This window comes from Patiria miniata, unplaced genomic scaffold, assembly GCF_015706575.1.
Source record: "Patiria miniata isolate m_02_andy unplaced genomic scaffold, ASM1570657v1 HiC_scaffold_20, whole genome shotgun sequence".
In the NCBI taxonomy this organism is placed as follows: Eukaryota; Metazoa; Echinodermata; class Asteroidea; order Valvatida; family Asterinidae; genus Patiria; species Patiria miniata.
The window spans coordinates 18459176-18480394 of record NW_024037059.1 but is presented as its reverse complement, the minus strand read 5'-3'; the positions used below and the strand labels follow the sequence as shown (position 1 = coordinate 18480394).

Here is a 21219-nt window from a genome sequence, read left to right as displayed (position 1 = left end):
AATGCAATTATTTTGTGTCTCAGTAGACCTTTGATTCCTTCTTATTCCTCCATACATGTAGAATGACTATTGGGACTCCAGTTTTATAATTGGAATCAGTTCAAAAGTACGATACCTGTATTTGTAACTAGGGTCACTCTTTTCTGTTCAGAGTTCCGGGCAAGGACGCTTCAGTTATGTATGTACAAATGTACATGTAAATTGGTGCTGATCATCCTTAGCTCAAGGACTCAACTAGGACTTTACATACATCTTGTACTGTCGATTGAGGTCACGCGAGTTGGTGATGTGGGGAAGAGGTGGGAGTGAAAGTGGGTTGGGTGTGGCAATTTCTTTTTGTAATTTTTAAGATCTTTGCTGTTAAAGCTTTGTGGTTTTATAAGACCTGTTTTTTTTTTTTCTGAGTCTGTGCAGTTTATTCCGAAGATTTTAATTCAATTCATGATCAAGGTCCATGTTTCGAACAGTTACATGTTGACATGACTACGCCAGCAAGATTGACAAATCTGCAGTTGTTTGGGACAATTCCGAAGTCTAGAAAATAGGAAATTAACTGATTTTTAAAGTCTTAATCCAAATTCTATTTGGGTCCTCTTGAACATTGAAATGCTCGTAATACTTTTCCATTCAGTACGACTCAAGAACACAATCTGAAACTAGTGTCAATGCTTCAGCTAAGAGACTTGTAAGCTCCCATTTTTTTCATGAAAGTCAGGCCTTGACACAAACAAAAGGTTTTGCGACTCCTAAAGTGTCACTCCAAACTCCCCCCCCCCCACCAACCGTACATTTTAACTATAGAGTAAACCAAAGTAAATACCGTGACACAACTAAAGCCCTGTCCGCACTGGACTTTTTTTTTGGAAGGTTTTACCGAGACGATGGTAAAATGAGAAATGGTCAAATGTGACCACTGTCCGCACTTGGACTTTCGACACGGGAAAATTTACCCAGACCGCGTGGGAGAAGTAACCGAGCTGTCACAGTGTCAGTAAAATGACTCACCGTACACAGAAAACAAATTGCCGATCACATTTTCAGCCGCCGATACGCACAGTAATATTACACATGCCATTTGCATGCACAACATAATCGTTTACACGATATTATTTCATCTTGACACGCTAAATCTTGACGAAAAGGCCTATAATTCTGACGCATTTTGTGATGCACGTCGTCGAAGCCATGCCGCTGTACGATGTTCCGTGCGGCAGCAGTGCCATCAGTATTCGTTGGTTCCCATCGCATGCTTACAGAATCGAAGCTATGATGTGGGCAGGAACCAGTGACTACGGCCTACGCACGGTACCGGACGTACCATGATGTTCCGTGCATGACTACAGTAGCGTATCAGGACGAATTTGGATCGTGAAAAATAACATACATCGGTGGAGAAAGAGAATTTCCGCAAATTAATTCTCAGAACGTGATCTCTCTTCTCTGTGTATGTATTTTTGTCCGTTGAAATATATATTTTAACGAGATTTTACCGCTTGCAGAGTGTTTCTACAAAATGTTCGGCCACCGCACGTGCAGGTTCGTGCAGTCTCTGTATGCATAACAGGGCGCTCGGGCCGGATGTACGCTTTCCTGAGCCGCTTTTACCGACTCGCACTGTCCGCACTGGACTAATCGTCTCGGGAAAAGTGACCTGGTCAGTTTTCCTGGGCGCGTGGGAAGTTTTCCTGGGCAGCAGTTGGCCAGTAAAAGTAACCGCTGGACTCAGGAAAAGTAACCGAGAGGAAAACGTCCTAGGCTGTCCGCACTGGACTTAAAATGGGAAAAGTACCCATAGTCTCGGTTAGTTTGACCAAAAAAAGTCCAGTGCGGACAGGGCTTAAGACACCTTGAATGGATGCCATATTTATTACTCCTTGCCCTGTAATCCCATATCGAGATACATCCACGCCAGGCTAATACACACATACAGCCATGCGTAAACATGGCACAATAGCTGGGCGATTGACGTCACGTAGCCCTGGGCAGGCCCTGGGGCACGCCACGATCCTGTCCACAGCCAAATAAATCCCAAACTTAGGCGCCAAATACAAGCTTCTTTTTAGATAAGACCGCACACAACAGCAAACAAAAATTTATAAAAGGGTCTTTTACCTCCGGGTCATAGCCAAGTTGGTCGGGGGATTAATTAGATAAATATTTGTTTTCAAGGTCCGAGAGACTTAAGAAGTTAAGAAACGAGTAAACCTATATATTTTTTTCTTTAAAACAAGAGTGCCATGGAGTTGAAGTTGGATTTCCAATTTTTTATTTTTTTTTCGTTTTGATTAATTAATGTGCTGCAAAGAACGATTTTATTATTTTCTTTAAATCATAATTGAAGCATTTTAGGGCACAGATTTTTAGGAACAAAACATACATGTTTATAAAAGTGGAATTGTATGCTTAAAGGGTCCATGCAATGAATTTTTCGGAGGAACACATTTTGTGCAACTTTCTACTCCTCTTAAATGTATGACAACTACATGTATTTGACATTCCTTTTTGGTTATTTTTATTGAAAAGTGCACTTCTTTAAACACTTACAAAATGTCCATGCTTTTTCAGACTTTTCCGGATGTCATTTCAGGGAGACACCGTTCGGTTCAGGGGTTTTCTGTTCAAATGGTGAACCCAAAAATTTGCTCATTGAAAACATTTGTGAAAAAGGTTTGCTAATTGCCATGTACTGACACAACAATGAATCACCAAAGAAAAGACAATTTACCAAAAAAATTTACAACAGCAAAATATCCAAAAATACCCTTGAAAATTGCATAATTGAAACGAAAATTGAAAATAAGGTCTAATGGACACAAAGGTGCATTTTCAAGAATTGCATTAAAACATTTCATTTCATGGCTCTTTTAGCACATCAGTGTTATGTGTACTTACCATGCATTATAATACACACGTACTGTATATTGCATTCAGCTACCGTTTTTGTACTCAGTATTTTATTCGTCCCCAGCAATGGAATGCCTAGCATTGCTTCAGGATATTCTTTTTATGCTTTCCCCTAATTTTTCGGTAAGGTCACAAGCCCAGCATGCATGTAATCAAATACACTTCAAAGTAAAAAAGAAAGAAGGTTTTTCAGGCCTTGGAGCAAAGAGTGGGTGCGAGCATAGGGAGTGTGGTGTGTTTATTAGCATCTAGAGAAATGCTATACTGTAGAGGTACATGTAGTCTAAAAATACACTATGCTCCCCATGTACTGGTGTCAATGAGACACATGTGTTATGCGATGATCTTTGAAAGTACTGGGTTAATTCATGCACAATGTCGCCGACTGCTTTGAATGTTGCCGTCCTGTTTCTGGTGTGCTGTGCGTAGTACACAGTATAGCAATAACACTATACATGCGAACTGTCCAGTCACAGCGGTGCGCCACTGTTGAGCGGAGAACACCACTGGATGCCCATGTGACCACCGAAGAGCAACGACTACTTCCAAAATATTAATATTCAATTTGTGTTTTAACCTAACATTCCATTTCAACTGAGGACAACAATTCCATTCCAATTGCATCATGTAGTTGATGTCAACTGAAATGAGATCTCTTGAAATTTTAGTTGCGGGATAGCAGCTCAACAAATCATCCCGTCTCTCTGTTATAGTCCGTTAGTTAGTAACAAACGTTGACATTGTCTATTGCTCCTACATATCTTGACCTACATGTACTTCAAGCAAACTTTGCCAAAAGTATCGGCAACCCAGCCCCAGCATGTCACATGACCAAACTGGGGTCCGGTCAAAGGTCATCATGGGGTCACTGGGGTCAAACCCTGATTTTTTTACTCAAAACAATATTACTCCTTCCAGAAATTACATGGCACAATCACATGACTCATGCATGAACATGAATCTGTTGGCCCGCAGCTTCTGAGATCCGATCGAGCTTGTTTTTTTTTTACCATTAATTAAAAGAAAGGGGTAAATAAGGTTTTACATTGTAGAATCACTTCATTTCTCAAGTTTTAAAGTATACCAAAACAAGAGACGACAAGCCTTATAAAGCTAGTCCCAGAGTACACACAATTCCATTCAACTGATTCAGCATGGCTGTTCAATGGAAGTCTTCACAAAGTCCACATGCTTCTGGTGTACACCATGGGCAAGATTTAGCCCATTCATTGATGTTATAGGGTATCCTATACGATAGCACTGCCTGGCTCACAAGTGACAAGTCTCCGAGTCAGTCTGTCAGTCAGTGAGATAGGTACAAAAGGACACTGGGTTTGCACTCTGGGAACGGCAAAAATCATTTCGGAAACCGAAATCCATTTCGAATTTCGTCAACAACAGGAAATCATTTTCCTCTTTAATGCAATCCAACTCCTTTAAAATTTAACCCTGATATCAACACAGCCAGTGTTTGCTGTTAGCATGACTCCTGAAGAATGCACTTTGAGCTCAGCCTATCATGCGTGTTTTTTTTTTGTTTTTTTTTACCAGACTGGGTGTTTTTTGGGCTAGAGGTTCTGACAGAATGAACAATATGATTCAGGGAAGACGCGGAGCGCGTCTCACCCCGCGTTAACCTTTGTACGCTACGCCTGCTGTGCAAACAAAACCGGGCCATTTTTCATCATTAAACGTGTATTTACAAAGTTGAACAGTCTGCGAGGGAATTATTCATGCACTCCGACGCGTCTCGGATTAAACTGTTTGGAGATTTATGGGCTTCCTACAAATATAATACATGAAACAGTACTGTGTCGCTGAACTATGTACATGTACATGGGTCATTCTATAAAATTAGGTTTCAAAGTGTGACATTTTTCCTGTCCCTTTACCTTGCAATTATCACCATAGATGTCAGATGAAACAGGGACAGGACTGAGGCTGTTTGCTTTTTTTTACATGGAGGCAGTTGGAGGATTTTGCAGGATTCAGGTTACATCCTTGCAAAAAATGCCCAAGGAGTTAGGGTTAACTATGTAACAAATGAAGCAGCAAATTTTGTTAGCACTCTGTAGAAATCAACAGAATCTCACAGATCACTTGATCATGGCGAGCAATCTGGAAGGGGGGGGGGGGGGTTACACACATTCGAAATTTACATGCTTTGTATGTGCGAGTACAATGTCCCTCAGATTAGTTCAGATTCATCCTGTCTCACACAGGAAACGCTGGACAAAGTTTTGGTCGGTAGGAAAGTGATGATGACCGAGATCCAAGGTGGCAAACGGTGCATGACAAATAAATGTACCTGTACCACCCAATAGCAGGAAGAGAAGATATCCGGTCTACGTGCGCATACAAAATGTACATAGTGTACATCGGGCATGGTGGGAACGGTTTTTGCAAACTTGTCAGAAATCCTAGGATGTGAGGAAGGCCTTATTGGTTCATTTGGTGAAAAAAAGGGGAAAGGTTTTCAACACAATTTTGAAATCCAAGGATCCAAACAGGGCGGTATTCCTGTATCTAAGTTTTACAAAAAGTGCAAGCAACCGCAAAATTTTGCAGTAACGTGAAGTCTGTCACCAGCCAATACGGCCCACCACTCAGTCTGTATCTCTGGTTTGCTTGTCATCAAACAGCTGAGAATATTTCTATTCCCCCCTTAGATGGGATGCCAGTCCAGTGCAGGCTACTCCCCCATACCCATTTATACTCCTGGGTGGAGAGAGGCAAGTGGAGGTAAAGTGGCTTGCCCATGGACACAACACATGACCAGAAGGCGGATTCAAACCCCTGACTACAAAACGTTTAATCATGAGTCACAAACCGTAACCACTAGGCCAAACTCCCCCACAAATGTACAAGTTCTTGACATAACAAACGGCCCCTTATGACACAGGAGCAGACTTTTTAAATTATAATATCAAATATTAAATTCTTTAAATTCTGTGCAAAGTTTTAGCATATTCATAACGTACAACTTGAAATGAAAATGAAAATCTGAACCAAAATTAGCAGAGCAAGTTTTATTATTTCACACTGACAAAACAAGTGATGGAACTTCAGTGACATGTCTGAAATGCATGTAAGGTAGGATATTCTATAAAGGAAAGATAAAGGCCCCAAAAAAACTATTCGGTCTCTGGTCAGCACGCGCTTCGATTTTAATCATGCGCGTCAATCTTTTTTTTTTTCAAAATGTTCCGCGGTAGCTTCAACAACGCCCTCTATTGCCGCACCTCCTCAATTTCTTTTACCAACTAGCACCAAGGAATGGGAAATTGCACCAAGGCAAATGATCGAGAGCACCAAGGCAAATTATGGAGGACACCAATGTACATGAGGACACCAAAAAAGCAAAATAGTTCCCCGACCTTGTCTGTACAATCCAAGCTTGAAGAAAAAAAAAAAAGAAGAAAAAAAAAAAAAAAGCCGCATCGCCGAGTCAATTCCGGAACTTTGGTCTGACCAGAGACCGAATATTTTTTTTTTTTTGGCCTTACAGGTTACAATTATTCCATATCGGCTTCCAGTTACGTACATGCACTAGGGTTATCTGCATGTGGTGGGTACACCACACTTTTTGATAATCATATCTGGTGCATGTGGAGTAATGTACAAAATGTCGATTGGTATGACAACGGTTGAGGAGAAAGAGCAAGGCAAATGTGGTTATCAGATGATGTTGTAGGACAAAACAAATATGATCCATTCCATGAACAAATATTCCTCGCTATCCGCACAGATAAAAGCAAATCGCACTAACACCCACTGTAACAAAAATGGTTTTGTCTTGTTGAAGGCAGAAATAATATATCATTTGTAGCTATCCAAAAACTAACTGACAAAATTATTGTTGGAAAGCATACTTGGTCTAAAGATACATGTAGTAGTGGCTGCACAGGTCTGTGAAATTATTCTTTCTAGTTTCCAAAGATGCATTTTTTTTAGTTCATTTTTAATTTGGCGTGAATCGGTGCGCGCAGTTTTACACTGTTTTATACAGCAAAACAGTCTTTGACTTTTAAAGTGTATTAGAACCATTTTCCAAATACTTGTAACAATGTATGCCTTTATAAACGCCTTATCAACCACGATAACGGTTTTCATTTATCATATATGGCCACTTCACTAAGTGCTCACTGAGTAGTACAATGGACTTCGCACCGGTTTTAAAACCGCATTAATTAGGCAGGTTGGTTGGGCATGCAGACACTTAAATACCCATTTGAAATATGTACAGGACATTTCATTTCCTCAATTAATAAGAATGAACCTTTCTATCACAAAATGCAGTATTGGGTTTATTACGTAAATGATTTACTTTGAGTATGATATTGTCCAAAATTACCTGGAAGCGGAACAAAGAAAGTGGCTAAGGCATGATTTGAATTTGTAAAGTAACCTGCAGATTACTGTACAGTTGTGGTACAGCACCCGTGCAGTGTTGTTGAGGTTGCAGGTTCAGTGCCTGCTGAAGTCAATTTCTTTGTTTTACTCTATAATTACCGTATAATTATAATGCATGCACCTACATGTTTCTCTTTTTGGTTTATTATGACTATTAATTATTTGGAGAGGGGCAGGACAGGCATTCAAGAATTTGAAATAAACAAAAACATTTTCATTTCAAGACATATTACACAGTACATTGTACGTATGAATACGCTGTAAAAACAAACTGTAGCCTGGGTCCAGCTCATTACTGAACATGAAAAAAAAAACTCTCTCTGCAATGATGTCACTCGTCAATCAGTGTGCTACAGGCTTCTCTACTCCACGCCAATTAGCACAATAACAAATAGGCTGACTGCCTCGTATTCTGGTGAGTCATGCGGGGATGCATGTACATGTACATGTACATGTATGGTACTACATGTAAAACCGTCACACTGAATGCATTGTGCATGAATGTGTGCTGTACCTGTGGCAACAGTGCGTGTCATTGACCACGATATGTACATGTACAATTCATGTACAATACATGTACATGTACATGTACAGTACATGTACTACACTTATGCATGCCAGCCCTTGTGTATTTGAAGTCAACCTTGACTGGGGACACAGCATAATGCAAGGCCACAAGTGACTGTGGTCTGGAGGGTCTTAAAAAAAACAAAAAAACACTGTACCTTTTGGGAGAAATATGTCCCTCATGATGAAACTGTCTAGTCGAAATGAAACTGTCTTAGTGTCTACATGTAGTAAATTGACCAGATGAAATCACGTTCATTTGTTAATTCACATCTGATGTAAAATAATTCATTTGCATAATTGTTTGTGTACCACTGTTTATGAAATACAAGGAAACTGTTCAAATGTCATGCATTCTAATAAGCATTTTGCTAACTTTGATCAAAGGAAAATATATTTTCGCATTGATGGGAGAGTTTTAACAATTTGACATTGGACCAGAACAATGTTCAAAGGTCAAGGTTATTGGTCAAGGTTCAACATTAACAACGACATTGGGAATAAGAAATAGGAAAATATTACAAAGTGTTCTCAGCTTTAATACATTATTCAATTTGGTAAATAAAAAAAATACAAATATTTCATTATTTATGGACATACTTCAACACAAACACTGAGAGTTATTACAACATGACAATTAATCGTATGCATTCAGAGTCAACAAGTATGAAAGATTACTTGTAGTCACCTTGATGCGTCATTCCAGCAATTGAGATTGGTCATTTCAATCAATATGCCCTTTATTGTACGCTGACCTTGGCATGATAAGTTCACACCTTACGGATTTACCAGTCTCCAAGAGTTCACTAGAATGATAGCGCGTGTACGTCGATTATTTTAATGAGATTTTTGTTTTACATGTAGAACAACAACTGTACACGCAACCAGATAGACACAGCGCAACTAATAATTCTACAGATAAGGGAATATTATATTTTATGCTTTTGTGAAAGTGCTAGATTGTGTATAGTGTGCACTTCTTTAGTTGTGTGTAGTAGGGAATGTTCTACTTTAACAAAACTCAAGCATTTTACCTGGTACCCAATTGATAATACAAGGAAAATAAAATTGCCCTTTAATGAAATTAAAAGACAACGAAAGAAACATGCTTGTAGGACATGATATAGAAGAAAACCGTTTTCGTTTATTCTCTGTTTTTGGTATGGAAATAAATGTGAGTTTGAATATATAATGGAATTGAATTGAAACTTCAGGACACTGCTCATCACAACCACTCTGACATTCAAACCTGTACCTCTCTCAAAGCTGAGAATACTTTCTCCTTACAATGATTACAGTGATGATTTAAAGGTGCTCCCTCATTGTCAACTCCTCTGCATCCCTCGGCATGCGTATACACACACCAGGGCCCAACCCATCCCAAAGAGACAGATGAATTCCTTTAAAAAGCGAGAGTGAGCTGTCATTTTTAATTCCATCATTGGACGAGGTGATGACTCACCCCTATCTATCAGTCATCTGTAGGCCAGCCATCCAGCCTACCACAGGTGGAATATTGTGATTGACATGTACACACTGCACAATGGCAGGAAAGGCCATCCTTTAAATTAATGTTTACAAAGTGTTGGAGCACACAAGACACTGGACAGTAGGGTGGCTTTTTCTTTCCTTCGCCCTTTTGTTGTATTGTTTCAATCGGATGCATTGGATTATAAAATTAGACGGGGCACAGGTGTCTTCGGGCCTCCCTTCATGTTCAAGTTCGCTTCAGTTTACATATGTACATAATGTACATGTACACTGTTTCTTCCATGTGTGCACCAAATCATCATAGTTTTACATCTTCAGCAATGTACCGGTACACGGGTGGGTGAACATCATGTCAATTTCTGGACCAACACCTGAACAACGGTATCTTAGGCAGAAACTTCAACAAGGCTTCATTATTAGTTGTTGTTGGATTTTTCAAGTTTTAGTTTAGATATTTTAACTATTGAAGTATCAACTGTAACTGATCTATCTTACATGGCTGCCCACCAAATTATGTGTAATCAGTAAGGTAAGACTTTAACAATGAAACTGTCTGCAATGTAAAACCGACATAACATTTCTGGAACAGAAACAGTATAAGACAAAAAATAATAAACGATTTGTCACGAGTTGAAAAATGCCTGCATTGAAAATGGCAATGTGGAATACACTTTCATACATTTAAATGCTTTGAAATGGCCATGTAGACAATACCCTGAAGAGACTAAAATAGTCATGATAGTGGCTCACCTCAGCACAATAACTGTGGCAACCCTTATTGTATCCACCACTATAAAATAAAACAACACTATTGAGGTAAACTTTTGAAGTCTAGGCCATATCAATGCAAAACTTAAAGCTGGATTTAATTAAGGAAGGTTACAGTGGTTGCCTGATGGCAAAATTAGGACCATCTAAATGGTTTCAAAAGTTTTAAACTCTAAATGATAATGAATTGAACAGTTATTTACTGAGAAATCCATTAACTTTGTACAAAAGTGTAATGTGCAGTGAACCTTAAAAATATGATTGCAAGCCCTTCAGAAGGAAGTTGTTTACAATGTTTAAATTGAGGAAATCCCAAACAGGTGATAAGTTTCTTGGAAAAGCAGCATGTTACAGGATGTGTTAAGTACTCCAATTAGCAACAAATAACTATCTACAATATGCATTGGTATTCCCCTACTTTCAAACTGAAACTGAATGGTGCAATTACGTTGGACTCTGAAGAATGTGCCAGTTGTTTACATCATTGGAAAATTCTTGTGAAGACCACAAAATGACTTGACGGTAAAGCTGTCATTACCAAGACACACTGTTAGTGTGAAGATCTTGATCTTGTCTTATAAGTGAAGTCGTGTTTGTTGAAACAGTGCGATGCTGTTGAGGGTTTTATAGAACACAAGAAATTAATTGAGTACGGACCAGGGACTTGACCATATCGTGGTATTCACAGTTGATGTTAGATTCTAACTGATTCATGGAAGGACTGAACTCAACATCGTTTTACTGATTCTTCAGTTTTATGAACACATATTGCTGGAGTGAAAACATTAATAACACAACAAGTGTGAAGCCTACTGACATTCCAACAAAAATGTTCAGACAAAACAAAAATGTATTTGTTTACAAAACCATTCAAAATTCAAGTCCTAAATTCTTCTTGGTTTAAAAAGATATGCCGGACAGTGCATTCTTACGATTTGATTTGATTTGTAGGTAATACGCACTGTTTACCAAAAGCTAGAAATGACATTTATTTAATCGAAAAGATTCCCATATCTGGCCATCACTAATTTTTCTCTTCAGTGACCTATCTATCAGTATCACTGTATCAGCAATGAGAAAGCGATAATATGTCCTAAAAAGTCAAATTTAGCAGGGAAAATATTGAAGTATTTACTGAGAAAACACTTGGAAATTTTCAGACCTGTCTCATACGGTTTGTGTTGTGTACATTGGCAAGATATGTGAATCTTTCCATTTAATCATGATTTAATGAAACAAGGCCTAGGCCGAGCACCATTTGCTTGACTGTCACACATTACACATGACTGTCAATGTCACAAGAAAGACTTCAATTGTTTGTTAATTCTCAATAAATAAACGTGATATTAAAGACAACATTCCATTAACAAATATGCAATATGAACATTTCAAAGACCGCGTGCTGGACACGCCTGTACTCACTTCTGGCGGCAGCCAACAGCGCTTTTCCATCTCGTATCAACTCCTTGATCGCCTTGTTCGTGTGTTCCAGTTCATTTTCGTGCGAGTGTAAACTTTCCCGAAATTCTGGACTGTCCAGGTAGCACTCGCTAAATTCCAGCGGTTGAAGCACCATGTTGGCGGCAAAACAGGACCCTTTCTCGATCTAGAAAAGTTCACACAGTACGTGGCATGCTGTGGGCAGTATTTTATAGAGATATCCTGCGTCAATTCGCTTGGAAAAAAGGGTTACGACCGGCTTAAAGGTTTCATCAATGACAGCAAATTCACTCGTCCCAGCCCATTTTTCCCAATATGGCGAGAGATACCACTGCGCTTGCGCAAGTCATTCGTGATGTCGTCATCAGTCACTTTTGTGTACTGTGTGTGAATGCTTCCTGTGTTCGCGGTCTGTTCGCGGTCTCTTCAGACTGGTGAAGAGACTAGCGCCTCGGGCTTTCAAAGACCGGAAAATGGGGGCGGGGCTATTCATACACGTGCGCGATCTCCTCAGAAAAAAATCTTGAGGGATTTATTCTATTTCCAAATATAGCCTTTATACAACCACCGATTTTCCATTTCCCTACGACATTCTAGAGGAAAAGGAGACCATGTATGGTCAATAACTGAAAATGCATTTATTATTCTAGAAGACTCGCCCTTGTCCATTATAAAAACAAAAAATCAATACGGGGGAGACGGGGAAATCTCAAAGGGAAGTAATTTTGGGGCGTATTTTGTCAAGTGTTTCTAATGCAACAGGAAACATTAAAATCTGGCCCTACAATTCCCTGATAATAAAAATTATTAATTGCATTTCCTTCCGCCAAGCTAGCTAGCCCCCCACACACACCCCGACATCCCCCCCCCCGGCCCTAGGCCTACATCCGTCTCGATTTGTTTGATTTAAGCAAAAGGAAAACCTTGTTTCAGGAGGGGGAAAAATAAATGTCCGTCCTTATTTGCACCAGTCGAAATTCGGTTTTTCCGTAAAGAACTTGCTGTAGATTTTGTCTAAACTTTTTAAAGTATTGCAATATTATAACTGCCAACTGTAGAGGGCGCTTGTCCAAAATAACGAGATGACACATGAACCGATTCCCTGACTCTGTGAAATTAGAAAACAGTACAATTCTGTTACAGAACCAGTCTATTATTTAGGACAGCTCATGCATCGCGCGCATTGTACCAGTGATTTTATTCCTCCATTGCAGAGTTAAATATTGGGTCAGTATTTGCTTTTAGGGTTTTTTTTAAGACAGGAAAATAATACCGAATTGTTGGTTTAGGGTGTCATTATATGAAGAGAGTATAAGTTTGATTGGATTGGATTTTCTGTCTGGTAGAGCTTGATGTTAAATCTTGATGATGGAACTTGGACATGTTGGAAGATGATTGATGAACAGATAATGCCTGATAATTTCCATGGTGTGTTTTATTTCTCCATGGTTATTCCAACTTGGACTTGATCGAAATTCGAATATTGGAATATTCAATTTCCAAACACACCAGTTGATCGAGTTAAAACATGCGCCAGCCCAAACAGTCGGTGAAGGGCAAAACCTAATTTGATTTACATCACCCCGACGCACAATTCCATCTTATGAAAAGAATAAGCCTAATCGGAGTCTTGAGTCTGCTAAGAATTATGGAATAGATTTTTGGGAAAAAAATCCACATGGGCCTGCAAGCTTTGACAATTGATAATGTGACTTTTTTTCTGATTATCACATCTTTTTTGCAGCATTTTCTGGTTGAAGGCTGAAGGGTATCCCCAAGTTGTAGTCGTATCAAGCATTTTGACCATGCCGAAGAAGAAGACGGGTGCTCGCAAGAAGGCTGAGAAGCAGAAGGAGCGACAGAGAGAGATCCGCAAGGGAACAGAGCAGAGGCAGATAGTGCAATGGCCGTGCAACTTTACTATGGTGGGTATTCAAGTACCGGTTTTGTCCGAAAATTTGGGACTCTCAATACTGTGTATGAGAGTCCCAAAACTTAAGGTATTGAAAACATGCAGAACAAGAAAATAGACTGGCACCTAAAACACCCAGTCCAACACAGCTTCAGTACGGCATCAATCAACCATGCCAAAAGAATTTTAAGACACATGTGGCATGAAGCGGGAACTAGTCTTAAATTACTACACATTTCTCCATAGTCAAGCCACCAGACTACTTACACTGAATGAAGAGGTCAGTCTTTCCAAATAGTTGGACCATGGTTGGATATGTACCAGTCTAGTCTTTAGCCTCATTTTGAAATCACTTGACTTCCCTCTCATGTGAAAAATATTGAAGAAAAGTCTCCTTTAAAATTGAATTGAGTCTGCAAACGTGGTTGGTGAAATACTGAGGACATTTTCTTTGCCCCAGTGGAATTTTTGGAGAAATTTGCTGGCTAAACGGTGAGTACAGTGGGCCTGATTTAGTTTTGCACATTTCAGAGCACTCCAGAGCCCTGTCTAGTATCGGTTCAGGATAAACCAGTGCAAAAACATGGATAGCAATTTGGAAATAAAGAACTGTATTGGGAAAGAATGTTGCAACCTGACACTGCTTTTTTCTTCATATATCATCTCAATGAAGGTCAGTAATTGCAAAAATGATGATAAGACATAAATCCGGGACTGAGAAACATTTCCAATTTTGTTAGGAAATACTTAGAAAATGTTCTTGACTCTCCATAGACTTTGTACACAACTGCGTCAGGTTGCAACATTCATTCCCCACATTGTCATTCCAAAAAAAATTGGGGGTGTGAATATCACATTAACCCTCCCTCTTTGGCTGTCAATTTCAACAAGGCCAGCCCAGCAGTCAAAATAAATCAAGTGACTGTTTTTAACAGTTGAGCACTCCTTGCCTTCATAAAGCAGGATTGACTGGCTGTGATTGTTATGAAACCTGATATAGCCATGCTTTGACTGTAGGAGATTGATAAGCCAGCTGTGCCTACCAGTCACCTGCTTTGTCTGTTGATGGAATTTGACTTTCACAATTGCCAATATGGAATATGATCTGACTGTTGGTGACTAGCCTGTGTAAAAGGCATGGTAGGGAACAGGATTGAATGTTTGACTGTCTGTGACTGATCAAACAAAAGGAGGGTTAAATTATTAGTTAATGGCACATATCTTTAACAGTGGATAGTTTGAGCAAAATTCAAATTTACGTTTGAGTAGCAATCGTGATAATGTGTCTTTTTTTTCTTGTAGGTTATTTTGTGATTCTGTTGATGTACATCCTATTGATAAATGATGTAAACTAAACCATTTAAAGAAAATTCCATAGTTACTTGTTTTTTATTCTTTTTTTGTTAATCTATACAGGAGTGTGACAAGTGTGGCAGGTCAGTTTTGTGATATCTCTTTTTTTCCTATAAAATTGGTAACAGTTGTACAGGCAAAAATTAAGCAAGAAGCTGCTTAAATAAGGCCAAGTAGAAATAACCAGTTTGTCTTCCCCACCCACTTCCTTTTTCCTGCCTGCCTGTTTTGGGGGTTTAAAACATTTAATCGTACATTTCCAATTTATTTTGCCTTTTTACTTGATTCCAAAAACATGTAGCCACATATGCAAGTTCTGGTAGATAGGGTGATGGTTCTTCTGGACGCGAAAGTATCGGCAAAAGAGTTGAGAAAATGAAAGAATCTGTCAGCCATCTTGAAAAATCTACCGTCTTGGGCGAGGGGGGGGGGGGGAGGGAGGACCCCATCCTTCTTTTTTAAAAAGCCCGGATAAGAAACTTTTTTCTACTTGGCCTAAATGCTGAAATATCAAAGGTCAATTGTGCAGATGCTACAAACCATAATTAGAGGTGCTATGTTGTTGTAAAGAGTGTTATAACTGAAAGTGTTAGCTCATTAATTATAAACTAATATAGACATTAACAATTTATCCATGTATTTATCATTGTTTATTTCTTGATGTAGACGACAGAAGAACCGGGCATTCTGTTACTTTTGCAACGCAGTCCAGAAGCTCCCCGTCTGTGGGCACTGTGGTGAGGATTGTGTTGTATCTTTAGTTGATCCACGTTAACCTTGCAGCGTGCTTTATAATCCTGTATTTCCTGGCACGGGCTTAACCTCTAAAATGGTTCAGCATTGAATTGTGGAGGGAGCGAGGATTTCGAGTTTTAAACGCAGGAAGACATTACTAAAGATACTTTTCTAAAGATAATTACAAATGAGGATTGGGTGTGTTCCACGATTATAAACAATGACATTTGCAACCTTTTGTTCTTAAAGATGTATTCTCTGTGTTATTTTTGAGTTTTACCTAAAAAAAAAAATAAACTAGCAAAAAAAAAGTTATTCACTTTTGAATGAGACATTGAACGAAAAGATCCACCGACATTCAGTTATTGAATGATTTCTTCTGAAAATTTAAATGATTGGCTGCGAGATAATATTTCGGCTCTCAGTTGAGGGTTCATTTGTACAGACAATGAAAGCCATTTTCAGAGAGTTGCAGGCGTCCCAAATCAGAATAATCAATTTTGTATTTTTTAAAGCGCTCAACTGTAAAAAAAAACCTCGTTAATAGGAGGAAAAAATGGATCCAGCACAGGGTATGCAACTTTGATCAATTCGGGCGATTCACAATGCAGTGCGCCACCAAGAGTTTGCCATGGAGAGTCTATTTTTCAAGTTTACGGTCGACAAAACATGAACAATTTGAATGAGTGTCAGTAGACAACTTGAGCTAATTTGTTATAGTTTTGGGCATAGCGTTCTGCCGCCTTACAAAAAACTTCATATTGAAAAAAAGAAAACAAAGGGTAAACAGATACTCGAATCATACTCTTACGAAACTACTGACCTGAAAAAAGTAACAATTTCAAATGTCCCGCGCTGCGAATTTGTCGACCATCTCCCACAATGCACTGGGAAAAATGAACTCTCCATGGCAAACTCTTGGTGGCACACTGCATTGTGAATCGCCGGAATTGATAGTCACTCAGGATCTTTTTTTTTTTAAAGTTGCGTTGTTTTGTGGAACGTGGTACTAATCACCACTCTTAAAAGAGCACTGTGTGCCGCATTTTTCTAAATTTTTTAGAAAATGAACTTTTTAGTACCATCACAGTGGCGCTGCAGTGGCATTAAATAAATAAACCATGCTGAATGAATGCATTCTGTGTTTAATTCTTCTCTGCCAGCCAAAGTGAAATGTATGCAGAAGTCGGGGGATTGTGTCATCAAACACCCAGGGCAGTTTACCACCGGTCTTGGTATGGTGGTAAGTAACCTCCGTGGGAATGACTGGGATGTTTTCAAAGTCTCTCACCTATATTAGACAGGTGGTCTAGAGTCGTGGCGAACCAAAAAGTATTAGCAGATATTTTAGATGACCCAAATATATAGTGGTTTCCTGCAGGAAACATTAGGTATTAATTTCTTATTGTCCAGACTGTGCAGTTGTTCCGAACACTTGCAATCTTTTGAAGGCTCCCACGTGTAGTTCTTGTAGCTATTTCAAACTGCGAGTGTGCAATGAGTGATATTTGCTTCGTGATGATAAAAATCAAGATTTCCCCAAATTTCTGCGAGCATTCTACAATAATGTAGCTATAAGGTAGAAAGCAATTCTCTTGATAAAAACCTTGTAAAAAATCTCTGAAATCAAGTAGGGATGAAAAATCCTGATGTATACATGATACATATAGACTAATCTAGTCTCGTGAACACTGTGCAAATGCCCTGCAATGGCGAAAGCATTGTGCTAGCTATTGTACTGTAACAACTGCCCAGTGATGGATTATCTATAGCTAGCTCAATGCTTTTGCCATTGAAGGGGGCCTTTGTGATAAAAGTGTTAGCAAGCATGCCTGTTCTGGTCTGTGGGATCTGAACACATGTTGGTCATCTGTTATATCGTTTACCTCTGCAAACAGTTCATGCTATAGAAATGATAAGATTTTGGCTTATTTCACAGGGAGCAGTGTGTGATTTTTGCGAGGCGTTCATCTGCCACGGCAGGAAGTGTCTAACAACCCACGCCTGTGAATGCCCGCTGACTGACTTGGAGTGCAAAGAGTGCGAGCGTGGAGTATGGGAACACGGTAAACTCATACTTTTTTTCAGTAAACATTTTTTTTTACCAGAGGGTTATTTGCTTTTTGTTTGTATTGCATATTTTCCTTCAAAAAAGAAGATGGTTACATAGAAACTGCAGACAAGTTTGAAAGTTGATAACAATTTTTTTTAATTTTGTATACCTATTTGTATATACCTAAAATAATTTTAAAATGCATAAAAAACTTCTTAAATTCACTCCGATAATTTTTTTGTTAAAGTTGCATTGCCTCTCTGTTTTTCATCTTCAAATTTTCTTTAACAGGTGGAAGAATCTTTAAGTGTTCTTTCTGTGACAGCGCGTTGTGTGAGGACGACCAGTTTGAACATCAGGCCATGTGTCAGCAAGTAGAAGCAGAATCCCTGAAATGTAGGTCTTTGTTTTTAGAATCCAATTTTTTCTTGAAGACAGGAGCTCATAAAATGTGCCTTTTTTTCGTGATGCTACAATTGAAGGAATCTGTTTTGTGCTACTGGTAGTGTGAGGCTAAACACCAAATAATTATCAGGAAAATATAAATTTGTAAATAAATAAAAAAAAACCCCGATTGTCAATGTTTTGGCATTTATTCCATTTGTGTTTGAAGCTGGGAGTTTTAAATCACCACAATCACACATTGTTTTCTCTTATTTAAATTTAACAGTATTTTTGTTGTATCATTACAGGCGCATCCTGCAACAGGCTTGGCCAGTACTCTTGTCTCAGGTGTAAGGTAAATACTGTGTTCCATTCTTTTCCCCAACCCTAACTTTCGTGGAGGATTTCGAAGGATTGAGGCTTTATGGCAAAAATGTGTCGGTTGACTTTGGAGGATGAATTGTGCCAAGGTCTTGGGCTGTACCTTGTGTTGTGTATGCTTAGCCATGCATACATTTAGGCCTCGCTAATACTTGAAATCCTCCACACTGCTTCTGGGTATCATCAGCTCTGCCTCAACGTATCAACAGTGACTGCTGCTTGAGGATTTGCCGGATTGAGGCAGTGGTCATCCCTCCAATGAACAAAATCAAGAGATGCTGGAGGATTTTGAAGGATTCAGGCTGTATCTAATTTTTTTTACTTGGAGACAATTGAAGAATTTTGCAGAATAGAAAATTATGTGAATACTTAAAATACTCCATTTATTTTGCCCCTAAACAAAGTTTTGGGACAATAACCAGTTCAAAAATGCACAAAATTTGACTCTTTTTTTTTTGAGAACACAAGAACCGAAAAGGGATCGACCGCGGAAAAAGGCGACACATACAGTCCGCGGACCACTTGTCTTTTTAAAGGGGGTGCTGAAATTATGTAACACATGAGAACATTTTTTTGGGGTTTTTTATTTTATTTTTGTTTCAGATTTGCTTTTGTGAGGATCATGTCAAGCGTAAGGGTTTCAAGTACAGCCGTGGTGAGCCGATTCCTTGCCCAAAGTGCAGTTATGACACCAAGGAAACGAAGGAACTCAGCATGTCCAGTGAGTACCTTATTCCGAAAATTTCTTTAAAACATGTTGCCATTTGTAGTTTTTTTTTAAAAGTGCACCGAAAAATCTAGACCCGTATTTGTTGCAGTACATATATCGATCAACCGTATGTTCTCTGACTAAATCTTTCAAACTGAGTCTGAACTACTGGTTGAAAATTTGCATATTCAAGTGTTCATGTGGATATGTCTCTTGGGCTCTGAGCACAAGTACCCCCTCAACAGTACGAAAGGGACAGTTGGGGGAGACCTCTGGTAGGGACAATCAAACGCATTGCCGATGACGCCTGATGCTCACGCAAGACGCTGCATATGGCTTTACGCACATTCAGCATAGAATTAGTCATGCGTACTTAGCGCCATACGCACGGGAACCAGTACGTGTCGGCGGAGTGTCTCCCCATTGGAGCTGTCTAAAGTGGTCAAAAAGAGCCCTCTCTTGTTCATGCGCAGAGCCCATAGATCATTGAGCATGACGCATAAGGGTACTTTATGTACTCCTGTTTTATTGTAGGTTTTTGATTTATATTATAAACAATATACTAGATAGTTGTCTAGTGTTGTCTTGATGACCATTTTTGTGAATGTAATGTATGTTAGGGACTTATTTTGGTATTTAATTCTCTGTTTGATAACTTTACAGCACGGAAAGTTGCGTATGGTCGGCAAAGCAACGATGCTGGTGCGGGGAGCTATTCGTACACTTATGATGATGACGATGATGATAATGGTGGTGGAGGCTACGGTAAGCGCCTTCATTTAAAGGTTTATAAGGAAAGTGTTTTATGAATTGCAAGCCATACTATTTTGTCGGACTTGAGAAACGGGGAATATTTCAATATATCGTGAATGTCATTTTTTTTGGGTGGGGGTATTTTTGTTTATTTTGGGTTTTTCTAAAATGGCTTTACCGACCCGACCCGACCCGACTTGAAAATCGCAAACGCAAAACTGAAACCGACCCGACCCGACTGAAAATTGGACAAACTGACCCGACTCGTTTCCATTTTTAGGTCGGGTTTACACAACGTTAGTCTGTATAGAAAATTGTTGTGACACATGGATTTGTGATTCCTCTGTAGGGTACTACGGTGGTGCTGCTGCTGCTGGAGGGTCTTACTATGACAACGACGATGATGATGATGAAGACGATGATGAAGATGACGAGGACGATGACGACAAAGATGACGATGAGGACAATGAAGTTGACAATGATATGGCTGATCATCTGACGTCCCTGAAGGTTGGGCCAACATATACATGAATTCGGAATAATGCGGAGGTACAGGTTATAAAAATACGGTCGTTTAATCAAGTACCCCTATGAATAATATCCAATTGATTTTGGAGGCACTCAATATTTGTAGTGGAACTCTCTGGTTTTCAAGATTCTAATAGCCACTTTGTGGCAAACATGCTCAAAACTCTTACTTGAATGTAGTCTTTAGTAGGGCTTTATCACTGCACACTTATGGGACACCGCATTTTTTTGCTGCAGCTTTGGGCAAGTTCGATCAAGGGCCAAAGTTTAACTAGTTGTTGGTTCTTGACGTGCCTAGCGCATGCGCACTTGAGTTGAATTGCAAACGACTCTAGTTAAACTATTGTTATGTCAACGACCATTTTTTTTTTTTTTTTTAATTTTAGGGTTCATCAAAGTGGTCAGTACCTACTTCCAGAGCAAAGAGGCCTAGTTACATTTTGAACTAAGAAAAAAATAAAGAACTCTTTTGAATGATACACATTCAGCATATACCACATTCAAATGCACACCTTTCTTTATCTGTATTTATTATACACATACTGATAACAGTAGTTTTTACTTCTTTTGTCAAATTTCCAAACAATGTGCATATGTAAAGACATACACCGTCAAATAAACTATGATATATCTGAATTGAAAATAGTTTTCTTTAAAAGTCTCATCTCTTTTATAAATATTTGCTTTCTAAAAATTCAAAAAAACTCATTTAACCTAAATATAACACCAAAAGCATCTCTTAATGTCACACTGCCTAAAGCAACTTATCATCTGACAATATTTTACAAGTTTTTACATGATGCCACAAACTCTGCATGTTGTCAGTCA

The 21219-nt window shown here is 39.0% G+C and overlaps 2 protein-coding genes across 9 annotated transcripts in view; one reads left to right on the top strand and one right to left on the bottom strand.

Moving 5' to 3' along the window:
- The window catches only part of LOC119727715 (rho GTPase-activating protein 26-like), a 53197-nt gene extending 41273 nt beyond the window's left edge, over nucleotides 1–11924 (bottom strand). For 4 of the 8 annotated variants that reach the window (XM_038199739.1, XM_038199740.1, XM_038199741.1 and 1 more), the window contains exon 1: nucleotides 11566–11921. In XM_038199739.1, the coding sequence (XP_038055667.1) occupies nucleotides 11566–11719 (154 nt within the window). In that variant the 5' untranslated portion in view covers nucleotides 11720–11921. Of the gene's footprint in view, nucleotides 1–11565 lie in introns of all 8 variants that reach the window. The other 4 variants (XM_038199735.1, XM_038199738.1, XM_038199736.1 and 1 more) reach the window with 2 other exon arrangements.
- A 779-nt stretch (nucleotides 11925–12703) lies between these two features.
- On the top strand, nucleotides 12704–21099 carry LOC119728573 (zinc finger protein 330 homolog). Its single transcript, XM_038200863.1, has 11 exons — nucleotides 12704–12810; nucleotides 13328–13508; nucleotides 14912–14931; nucleotides 15515–15585; nucleotides 16747–16826; nucleotides 17523–17649; nucleotides 17928–18032; nucleotides 18329–18375; nucleotides 19005–19122; nucleotides 19774–19875; nucleotides 20213–21099. Exons 2-11 carry the CDS (start codon nucleotides 13389–13391, stop codon nucleotides 20392–20394), a joined length of 972 nt encoding a protein of 323 aa, XP_038056791.1. The 5' UTR covers nucleotides 12704–12810; nucleotides 13328–13388; the 3' UTR covers nucleotides 20395–21099.
- The last annotated feature ends 120 nt before the right edge of the window (nucleotides 21100–21219 follow it).

Excerpts from the sequence above, each read along its gene's own strand:
- LOC119728573 (XM_038200863.1), top strand. The coding sequence starts at position 13,389 with ATGCCGAAGAAGAAGACGGGTGCTCGCAAGAAGGCTGAGAAGCAGAAG. Across the intron at positions 19,123-19,773 it reads GAAGGAACTCAGCATGTCCA|CACGGAAAGTTGCGTATGGT; the intron begins GTGAGTACCTTA and ends ATAACTTTACAG. Across the intron at positions 19,876-20,212 it reads TAATGGTGGTGGAGGCTACG|GGTACTACGGTGGTGCTGCT; the intron begins GTAAGCGCCTTC and ends ATTCCTCTGTAG.